The sequence below is a fragment of the Dermacentor variabilis genome, chromosome 7, assembly GCF_050947875.1.
Source record: "Dermacentor variabilis isolate Ectoservices chromosome 7, ASM5094787v1, whole genome shotgun sequence".
NCBI lineage: Eukaryota > Metazoa > Arthropoda > Arachnida > Ixodida > Ixodidae > Dermacentor > Dermacentor variabilis.
The window spans coordinates 52,668,392-52,680,084 of NC_134574.1; the positions used below are offsets into that span (position 1 = coordinate 52,668,392).

General features: G+C 45.4%; 1 protein-coding gene across 1 annotated transcript; it reads right to left on the bottom strand.

Annotated features, from left to right (window-relative positions):
• Positions 1-8,002: 8,002 nt before the first annotated feature.
• LOC142588628 (epoxide hydrolase 3-like) lies at positions 8,003-11,384 on the bottom strand. The gene is made up of 2 exons (XM_075700460.1): positions 11,136-11,384; positions 8,003-8,134 (listed from the first exon to the last, which is right to left on the bottom strand). The coding sequence occupies exons 1-2, from the start codon at positions 11,376-11,378 to the stop codon at positions 8,003-8,005; spliced, it is 375 nt and encodes a 124-aa protein (XP_075556575.1). The 5' UTR covers positions 11,379-11,384.
• Positions 11,385-11,693: the final 309 nt, after the last annotated feature.

Sequence of the window (11,693 nt, forward strand, 5' to 3'; positions counted from 1 at the left end):
AGACTCCTCAAAGCACGCAGTGCTACGGACGATACAGCAGGAACGGGCAATACCTGACATCTTGCTCCACATACTGCAGGCAGTCTATGGAGACAACCCTGCAGTATATAACTGGGAAGGTGGCATCACTCCGCTAATAGTGGTCCAGAAGGATCCGAGACAGGGATATACAGTGTCTGCAATGCTCTTTGTGCTACTCATTTCTGGCATAAGCGGCTGACAGCGTGTAGCCGAGGCTTCGATCTCTCATACATGTTGGAAGGGAACAACTACAGACGCATTCCGCCCGTTCTGCTGTACGCAGAACGGGCGTACAGCGTATTGTGGCACTGGCAAGTAGTGTCTCTGATCTACAAGCAATATTGGATGTGTGTTCGCTTTATTGCGAAGAAATCAGGTGCAATTCACTTTAGCACAGATAAGGAGAACCACGAAAGTCCACTGTTCCGGCCATGAGAGAGCCCTATTGGATGATTCGACAGTCACAAGCACCTTGGTAGCGGCCACCCATACATACATACATACAGTTTTAGGTACGAAGAAGAGCTCCGGGCAAAGGCTGTCACCCGTAGGGCCTTCCTGGGAAGCCAGACTTTTAACGGGTTTGAGAGATCATACTTTCTCTCTAGAAGGCCGTGGCGGTGACCTGCCTCTCATCGTCGACGAGACAAGCGCTTGAAACCAGGCAGTGTGAAGTCGGCCGTACAACTATAGGCGCACGCAAGTACACCCCTAACTAAGTTGTGCAAGGCGAGCGCGGTTGATCCTCCTTTGAGGCCCAAGAGGAAGGGTTAGATATAAAGCAAATCTGATAGCAGAATTTTCTAATTGTGTAACAAGTACTAGACCTGCAGACATGACAACCTCAAAATGTAAAAAAAACTACTACCGTGGAAGCCAAGAACTACTGATAATTTGTGAAAAGATACGAAACGTTTTTACATTGCTCAAGACGCACACACGCGAAAAAGTTACGTGACTTCATGCTGCAGTTCATGTTGTTATATTCGCATAAAAAATTGTTTGCATCACAAAAAAGTGGATATGCTCGTGACATTTGCATATACTTGCACGTAATTGCTGCCAACATTTCCCCTGCTATATTAGTGGTAGTGCTGCCGCCGGTAGGTCAGAATAATCGAGTGATCCAATAAGTGATGTTTGCAAAAATCACTCGACGACTATATATTTGCCGTTTGTTGAGGTCACTTCTGTCCTAAATAAGAAGCAAATGAAAAAAAATTAGAATTATTGGCATTATTACGACAATCGCAAACAATATATAGAAATCGGGTAGTTTACGATAAAAGTGTAAACGTTCACAGGCCTGAAATACAGAAACAAATCATACCATAAAAGAAGAACACGATTTCGCGACACTAGTTTTGAAATGAGAGAGTCAACAGTTGCTTGAAGAATTTGATCACCAGACTGTTCCAGTCGTTAGCAATTCATTTGCGAAAGGGAGTTGCTGTTAAGTAATGCCTTTGTCTGCTCTTATATCCGGATGATAAAGAGGTTACTTTTGATGAGTCATCGGTTTAATGCTCAATAATTAGCTGGTGAAAGAAATTACTACGGGAACAGCGATTTGGCTGGGACGGAGTACAAAAATTATCTTTGGCCAAAAGAGATGTTGAAGAGCGTCCAAGGCTGTTATATCTATATTTGTATTTTCTCTATTTTGACAATATCAGTTGTAGTAAAACTGGCTCAAAATATAGAAGCTTAGTGCACTGGTGGTAAGAGAAACAAAAGTTTTATAGACGAGCGACCAAACACCGGGGGTCAATGCCGGCGTATAATCGCTATATCGCGCTCACCTCTCACCGTCTCAACAACTACATCCTCAATGCAGATCGAAAAATTCTGATAAAAAAATGTTCTATGGCGTTTTCTGCGTTAGCATTTCGTGACTAAACACTCTGACCGGTAAGCTTTCCATTGCACTAAAGAAATGGGTACCATGAAAATTGGTTGTCAGTTCCTTTAAAGCCCCTCAATGTTGTGGGCTTTAAAGTGTGGCTGTTTTTTTTTTGCGCCTTTTATTTTTTTTGTTTTTCCTTTAGGTGATCTTCGCTTTCCTTTAATATTCTTTTTTCTCATTCAGCCTGACTATATTACTCGCCTGTTATGAAGGGTACGGCCACAAGTTCAGTTCAGCTCAAGTTTACCTTACGGTTAGGAGGGCTGTCATACTTGAAGTTGCTGCCACTTGGAAGAAGAGGTGAAAACGAACGCGAGACGCGGACTTGCAGGGCGTGGACTCAGTGGCGGACGCTATTTTCTCGCTATGTTTTGGCTTAAAGACAGTGGAGGGAGACAGGGGAGGTACAGGGGAGGGAGAGTTGGGCTCACGCGTCGTGTAGCGTCGGAAGATTTAATTCAATAATTTCGTTAATAATTCAAGCTTTCGCCTTAAAAGGCTCCTCACCAGGCCCCATAGCAAATTTTGGTTATTCGCTGGAAGTTGTTAGGTGTCCTGTAGGGAGCGCTCTGCCGCAAAAAAAATTTTCAGAATGGCTCCCCCCATTAATAGCCGAGATATAAATATTTCAGTGCCGCGAACCCATGATTTGAGCAGGCGGGCTCTACATCCAAGCAAGACATTCTCTCCACTCACCCCGTCTAGCCTACACAAGCGAAATTCCTTCCCTGCGTTCTCCCATACCGGACCTCGAGGCACGGCCGGACTCGACTCACTCGCTCCTCCGCGCTAAAACCACTCCATGCATGGACGCTTTACTTCGCGCAAGGGAGCGCGGAGGAGAGAGTCCGGTCGTGCTCGAGGATCGCGTGACGCATATACGACACAGGCCCCGCCTTGATTTCTTGTTTTTTTTTTTTTTTTTTGCTCCCGATTTTTTTTTTTTTTTTTTTTTTTTTGCGCTACGCACTTTCGCCGACGGCGTCGCACGCGAGCTGATGTCTCGTTCGCGCAGCGCACGATTTTGGGCGCTGTGCACAAGGAAACCTGACTAGCGGTATAATTCAGTGCTACACGAACACTGAGGCAGGACAAGCGGATCGCAGAGCGTGATTAGGCGCTGGAACACGGTAGAAAATTGCATAGTTTCGGTACCTGCGCAGGTGACCGCACGACCATGGACCATGGACGCACGAACAAGCAGACGAAGCGGAAGTACATCTCTCTTGCTTCGATGCGAAGTAAAACAAAAAAACACGCAGACATTCCGTTTGCGTGTTTTATTATTTCTCTAAACTTCAATTCGTGAATTCAAGCAACATATCGCACAAATAACAGATGTTGTCTTGAATAATTCAAAGTTACATGTCACCACGAGCGACGTCACACTGCGTACGCGATTACGTAGGCGCAGGGGCACGATTGCGTCACCGTCAGACTTGGAGCGCGGCGGCCGCGAGTGAAGAGGGAAACAGCGTTCGGTTTGAAATTTCAGATCTTTCCGTGGCGCGTAGCAATGTAATACTTTGCAGAGTGGATTGTTATCGCACAATGTATGCTCTGCGCTTGTCAGCTCAAAATAGCCAGACCTGGTGAGGGGGCCGTTAAATTGGCTCGGCTCGCAAAACACGGTGCGAGCTGAGCCTCGCCGATTCCTTACCGTCTAGTATGCCGTACGGTTAAGTGTGCTCATGCGCAGTCCTGTGTCGATGCAGTATTACCGCATTTACCGTACGGTAACTTGGCGCTGCTAAAACTGTGTACTCTGTACTGTACCGCATTGTACCGTATTCGATAAATATTCAAAGCGAATCTTTCTGCATATCTGCAGTTCTAATACCTCTGCTCGACAGTTACAGGAAATCGCTTTCTTTTGTTTTCGCACTAGTTAACTCACCTTCACGTGCCGTTCGCGAAGCCTTTTACTTGAACCTTTACTTTGCCGTTGCGTGACTTTGACCACTAACGTGCAGCGTACATCCTTCCAAAGAATGGGGCTTGATAGATATAGTCCTCTGCAACACAGGTTAGTCACAGCGTGAGCCCCTAGCTGCTACACGTCAATAGGCCGCGCAAGTTATTGGCTGCTGATCTATACCACACTCCTCTTTTTTATATATCAGAATATACTGCTACACGTAACACTTCGCACAACGGCTGTTACAGGGCCCGCTGCCGGTGCTTATGCGGGCCCGACACAGCCGTTCGATTCGGCTAACGGGGACGTTCCACTTGTGCAGTGCACGCGCAGATGTTCTCAAATGTGGCACGCGCCGCGGATGCGGACGAGTCTGCGCGTTGCACGATGCCGAAAAACTGCGGTTTAATGCGTTGCTTGGAACGTGCGTAGCAGCTGTGTACCGCCGAGTTCGAAACGCCGTGACCGCATAAGCTCTCTTTTTTTTTTCGCCGCTTCCCGTATTTTTTGCCGCTCAGAATAATTTGCACTTGATTTTGCTGCAGTGAACGACCTGTCTGTCTTCCACCGCATACATCGCACAGAGCTCGAAAATTGCTGACATTATCTATCATATGTAACGCATATGGGCTAAAGCTTCAGGCTTTATTTATTGCTTACCTGTAGACTGCCCGTAGAGACGTGCTTTCAGAACGGCCTGGTCGGCCAAAATCCGTGGGCTCTAATTCTCCGTAATGCGGCACACTGAGTTTAGGCTTAGTCTATTCGAGCATCATCGGCAAGTTGTTTTTTCATCCACTTTCGTTGCCATTAGTTTATCATTTCTTTAATTCAATGAGTAAGTACAAGTAATTTCCCCTACGTTGTCCTTGGCGTCTTCGTTTATTGGCTTCTCATGATATGATTAATAAAATTCAGGCCCCTCGGTTAACCCCCCTTTTTCTCGTTCACTATGGACGGGAATCGACGTCATGTCCCTATGTATGTATGTATGTATGTATGTATGTATGTATGTATGTATGTATGTATGTATGTATGTATGTATGTATGTATGTATGTATGTATGTATGTATGTATGTATGTATGTATGTATGTACAGGGTGTCCCAGTCAACACTTTTTTTTTATTTTTTAAAGGTTGCCTGTGGCAGATAGCTCAATTCTAGTTCACGAGGTGGTCTACTCGAAGCGGGGGACACTACTCGCACAAAAAATTGAGATGTAAAATCGACGAATTAACAAGCATTCACTAATTAACTTCATGGCTAATTCTCTTATGACCGATATTACAATTTACAAATTTTAGCAGTGGACTTCGCAAGGCGGATACACTTAAAACGAATTTACAGTTCGACACCAGTTTAGACAAATTCCCGAACTTTACGGAGAAATGCATTGGCGTTCCAGTTACTTGTGTGCTTCAGTGCATGAAACGACGTTTTGTTAACAAATTAACTAGAATGCCAACGCATTACTCCGCATAGTTAGGGAATTTATATCTCGAAACTGGTGTCGTCTTGAAAATTCATTCCAAGTGGATCCGCCTTGCGAACTCCACGGCTGGAATTTAATTGCAACATGGGCCATAATATAATTAGTTAAAAACCTAATTAGAGCTTTTTATTAATTAGTCGATTTTGCATCTCAATTTTTTGAGCAAGTATTGTCCGCCGCTTCGAGTAGACCAGCTCATGAACTAGAATTGGGATATCCGCCACAGACAACTTTAAAAATTTTTGAAAGTGTTCTCTGAAACACCGTGTATGTATTTGCGTGTATGTATTTGCGTGTATGTATTTGCTGTCCTGGCTGCCTGAAACCCTCTTAGGGCGACGCCGCGAGAGAAAATGTTCATGCAGATCCAACGCACATTTTGCAATCTATAGGGGCATCATTTCTAAGTTTTGCGGATTCTTTACAAATCGGCTTTGCAAATGCCATAACTCAAGTCCCGTAGCTAGCTTGTTGACATTACTTGTACGAGAAATCAAACGCATATTCAAATAATTAATAAAAATATCAGTAATTAAATTCTTATTTAGTTATTTACGGCTCATATTGCAATTTACGAATTGTAGCCGCTGAGTTTAAAAGGCGTATCCCCTTGGAATGAATTTATAGAATGACACCACTGTGGAGATATGCGCCATCAAACTGACCGTGAGAATGCACTGTTGTTCCATTTACGAAACGCTCTTTCTGCAGGAGGCAAAAGACGCAGCGCGTCAGAAACAGAAAGAAAAAACACAGACGACACACACGTTTGGCGCTAACCGTGTGTGTTGTCTTCTTCTTTTGTCCTGCTTCTGATGCGCTACGCCTTTTGCCTTCATCATGATATGCAAACAAGCCCAACGTGCAACTTTAATCGGCAGCTCTTTTTGCATTCAAGCACAGAAGTAACTGGAACGGCCGTATATTTCGTCCCACTTTTGGGCAAATAATATATTGAAACGGATGCCCTTCTGGCAATTCATTTCAAGTGGACGCGTCTTGAAAGCTCACCCGCTACAATTTGTAAATTGCAGCGTGTGCTGTAAAATAGTTAATTAGTTAATTGTTGTTAGTTAATTAAACATGTGTTCCCATTGCTCATGCTAGTAATGCACGCCTCTGAGTAATCCATAATAATAATAATATTTGGGGTTTTACGTGCCAAAACCACTTTCTGATTATGAGGCACGCCGTAGTGGAGGACTCCGGAAATTTTGACCACCTGGGGTTCTTTAACGTGCACCTAAATCTAAGCACATGGGTGTTTTCGCATTTCGCCCCCATCGAGATTCGGCCGCCGTGGCCGGGATTCGATCCCGCGACCTCGTGCTCAGCAGCCCAACACCATAGCCACTGAGCAACCACGGCGGGTTCTGAGTAATCCAGCTCAAGATCAAGAATTAACACGGTGCATCTTCCCCACCCCCTCCTTTTTTTCTCGTAACCGGAAACGTTTTCGGTGTGACGATGTCCTTGAACATCGAGCCTTGCACTGAGCCTAGCGCGAAGCCCCAGAGGATAGTTGGAGCGGTGGGAGGCTAGGGAAGAGGCAGCGACATGTGCGAGGACGATTCGAGAGGGCCTTGAGCGCGCGCTCCCTTCCCGCGCACCGAGGGTTTAAGATGACGCTGTCTGAATTTCGGAGACATGGCCCAGTGATCCGGAGAAGGGAGCGGTAGCATGAAACGTTCACTTGCGAAAGTTGGCTACGCGACATCACTGATGCGAGTTTAGTTGGTATTAGTAAGCTCTTCCTGCAATGTTTACTGCAATTTATACTGCCCATAAAGCAGCATCTTCTCTTAAAAGAACGCTGCGTGTGGCAAGAAAGCATGGCCTCATGTAAAATGGGTGAAACATGAGGTCATGACATGTGTTTTTTTGTAGTACTAGCATCTGCACTCATATTCGCAGTGCACTAAAGTTTCTAGTATGGAAGGACAATTAGCCCGAACTGCTACGTTGGCCGACTATGATTTTCTTACTTCGTTCATTTATTAATGATCTTTATTCCATTACAGGGGACTAAAAGTACTACGCCTAGTTAGATCAAGAGATTATTCGTCTATAAGTCTTCCATCGCGTTCTGTGCCAGTATGTGACTTTAAATACTATCAATAACTATTCCCGCACCTGCTCCTCATTTTTAATCACCCATGCCACAACGGAAAAGTTGACGTAATCTCCACGTGGCATTCGACTCTGCCGTTTCCTGTGAATCGGCCCGCGCTGACGTCACATGAGAGGCAAGCTATATTCTGAAAAAGGTTGCACCCCTCTGATTTATCCATTTTCGTCATTTTTTTCGCTTACAAAAGCCCTCCTATTTCTACGAATGACGAACTTAGTGTTAAAAAGACAAATCTCACGATCTAGTTGGACCTAAAAAATTTTTTCAGTGTCCCTTTATCTTCAGGACTGTGTCATTTCCGTGCACCCGTCAGGTATAAAAAAAAACTATTATCGTATATTTCGCCATTCTCACTATGAACAGTTCATGTGGTAATTGGTAAAACAAGTTTGTCACATCGCATATATGAGTTCACTATAAGTCTAATATTTTGCAAGACGCACCAAGTGCGCCGCAATAAGTTGGTCGCGATACAATCCGACGTACTACCAATGCAAAGAAAGGAAAATGTTTTGGTAGATCGAGAAACGTAGTTACCAGTAGTTTTTCTTGAGCTCGAGTATCTGCTTGTGCCACGTGTACCAAATGTCGGGGAATCCGTGGAGCAGAAGCACCAAGGGCCTGTCTCGACTTCCAGCAGACACGTAGTGCAATGTCACACCGTCCTGTAGAGGCAAAAGACAAAGAAAGAGAGACTCGCAATCAACACGTGCACCGTACTTCACACATTATGCACACATACAAATGAGTTTGTCTCACACAAAGACTGTATACATGGCTTTCCAAACATGTGCGAGGTGGGCTGCAAAATACCGCTTGTGGAAGTTTGGTGCAAACGCCGGATAAGCACGTCGATAAGCGTGTTCGCTATTAACGGCAGTCATGAACTCTCGTAAGGCCGCCATATACGAGGGTTCAAAATTCATTTACTTGAAAGGAATTCCCCAACCAGCCCAGCATCATCAAGCAGTCTTACAGTAGTATACGGCATCATTTTCCAGCTCGCTTCAGTTTTCACTAAATTTGCCCTAGTTTCTGTTGATCAGATGCGAACACGGGGCTAGGAACCGTCTCATGCACATAAATTATTAGACATTGCCCCTTCACCTGTCGAACTTCACCGCAGAGCACCAACGTAACTCAGTGGACACCATGTTAACGAAATTACATTTCAGAAGGCCACCCGAATTTCAGCAACATTCAGCAGCGTCGAGAGGGTAGGCTCTTTTATTAACATGCTTATTTACGGTACTTACTCGTCACGTCTCTGCTGCTGCGTTATAGCAGTGTTTTGGTCGGGATTAAAACACTACTATAACGCAGCATGAAAATTACTATTAAGTGTCACAAAAACACATGTTACTAGTAGGACACACTCTCTCTATATTTCTAACTGAAAGTTGTTCAAATTCGGGCCACCTTTTAAAATGCCGCCTATTAAGCTACGCTGGTGCATTGGGGTGAAGTTCGGCATATGGCCTTAAGGGCAGCGCCCAAAATTCCTATGTAGCGGCGTCAGCAGTCACACCGCGTTGCAGCCCGCTCGAGGCGTTGGTGTTACCGTCACAGGTCTCAGAGGCCGCTCAGGCCCAGAACCTCTGAATGCTGCACAATGATTGACTACTAGCGGCAGGTCACGCCGCATGTATCTTCCTATCGGGATGCGCTAATGGTCAAATTTTGGCATAGGATGGAACAGGAATATCCGTAAAAAAAGTATTTTCATGCCCATGAGATTAAGCAACATAAAAAAAGAAAGGTTCTGGATGGTATAGTGCCACTCAAAGGAAGTACGACTAGAAAAGAGCAATATGTGGTCAGGCGACGACTACTACAGCATCACGAGATGATCGATGAGAACGGCTGGGCCGGTCATTTATCACGGACTCTTAATTTGATTCGAGGAAGGAACAAACAGCGCTTCCTTTTCTGGCCGATTACTTCTGCCAAGGCGACGGCACATTTGCCTGCTATGATGGCTGAGTGAAGTACTCTTTAACACTTATCATTTTGAGAAATAAGGAGGGCGGTAGCGAAGTGGTATAACCAGAAGCGTACGCGTTAAGGCCTGGTTGGTCCATGACTTGGGCAGAAACATTGCAAAGCTACAAGACGTAAGAAAGGGACAGACACAGCGTCGTTGTCCAACGGTTTCGTACGTCCTGTTCCTTTGCGCTGTTTCTGTTCAAGTAGGGCCATCGACAGTATATATACCCATCAAACACAGGTAACACAGTCTGCTAGTAAATATCTGGCTATCTGGGCTTCTTCTGGTGTACACGCAAAATACAGTCACAAGTAGATAAATTAACATATAAATTTATTCACGCATACATTTTGTGGAACATTTTGGGGTATTGACTATTTGCTGTTGTCGTTGTATTGCCATATGGTTTTACTAATGTGCTGCAGATGTCTCAAATGTGCATTATATTTTGTATGATCTAGGCCGCTCAGTGAAAAAGTATTGCTGGGTTCTCGGCCGGACACAATATCAACGAAGCGAGCCATCCAAACTGTCTTAGAATTTCTGCTTAAATCCTTAATTTAAGGATTTGAACGGGTCCTTGAGATATGTACCTGTATATAACGACATCGCATTGTCTATCCTCATCATCACTCATTGTGCCCGCCTTATTGTCCACTTTTCATTCCCTCTGAGCAGAGCAGCTGATTAAAGGACTGTTACCTCAGGCTGACCTCTCTACGCTTTCTCAATGAATTCTCATCTCTTTATTATATTTTTTGTACTCGTTTGTGTGTTTCCGGCCTATAACAATGCCCATGACGGTGCTGTAGAAATATGTGTAAATAAATCAATGAAACTTTGCTTCGTGATAACAATGGAAGTAATGCCACGAAGGACAACATGCAACTTCACCCACGTGGAAAGTTCGCTTCGCAACGTTATCACTGCATCTTACGAAGGCGAACCAGAAATCCTTTGCCCCTATTTTTTGCCAAATTATGGCTGCAAATGCGAAGTCGACATGTCCATAACCTGTGGTGGGCCTTTCTTGGACTGGCCCAGCCTTATGTGCCGATAGTCCCGTGGCACGGCGCTGCTGTCAGTTGTTGAAGACGGCGGTTGTGCTTCACACCTCCACGGCGTACAAGCAACGAAGTGTGATGCATCTTCTGTGGAGGGAAATCCACAGAGAAATCCAGCCGACGTATGGGCAAAGGTGTCGCGCTTTGAGAAGCGTGAAGGGGTGGTGTTGCGAGTTCGCTAAATGTCCTGAAGACTTGCATGACAATGCTCGGAGAGGCCGCGTGCCTCGCTGACTTACGACAGGGGCATTTCAAATTTACGGCTGCGATGGGACGAATGTATGAACCGATGGGGAGATGGGGTACGTATATTGGTAATTACATGTACGTACCTTATTGTGGCTAACAAAAAAATAGGGGCAAGACTTTCTGATTCCCCCGCATACAATAGGTCTACCATGATTTTTTTGTTTGCTTTTGTGCACGCCACCTCGTCAGCCTGGTGAATCGCCAACTTTTCCTGCATCGTGATGGCACACGGCCGATTCGATCGGCGCCATTCCGCGAGCAGTTACAGACGTTGAGTATACAGCGTGTGTCGCATTCACAGGTGCAAGCCGCGAGCGGACTCAGCGATATACGCTCTCTGTGGCTCGGTTACGTGAACTCACGTACATCCAAAGTGACGAACTCGTGAGCTCCCAGGGCCGGGTCCCTGAGGCACTCCGGTTCCTCCGTCCTCTCCCTGACCTCGAGCACCGAGCGGCCCTTGAGACAGACAGCTGCGGCAACGCCCAGACACATGCACAGCAGCTCGCCCGCCCCGAAGACCAGGAACAGCGCCGCGCTCACGGCGGGTCGCAGGGCGTAGAAAGCGCTCGTCGCCAGGAACCAAGTCCTCAGCAAGCTCCACAGCATGACTCTGCGGCTGCTGTCTGACCGGTATCGATCGTTCGTCATCATCATCATCAATCATATTTTTTTTTTCCTTTAAAGACCCCATTGCGGCATTACACGAAGGAGAACAAATTACAAAAATGTTTCATAATGTTAGAAGCATAAGGCGATGAAGGCAAAAAGTTGAAAAATATAACGACAGAGTTGGAGAGCCGAACACAGGAAACGATACACAACATGACATAATAATATATGAATGTCGTACATTAACACTTGTAGTAAGTAGCAACTAGCTCCTTAAGCTTTTCGAGTTACGTTTCCGTTACATGCTCTATA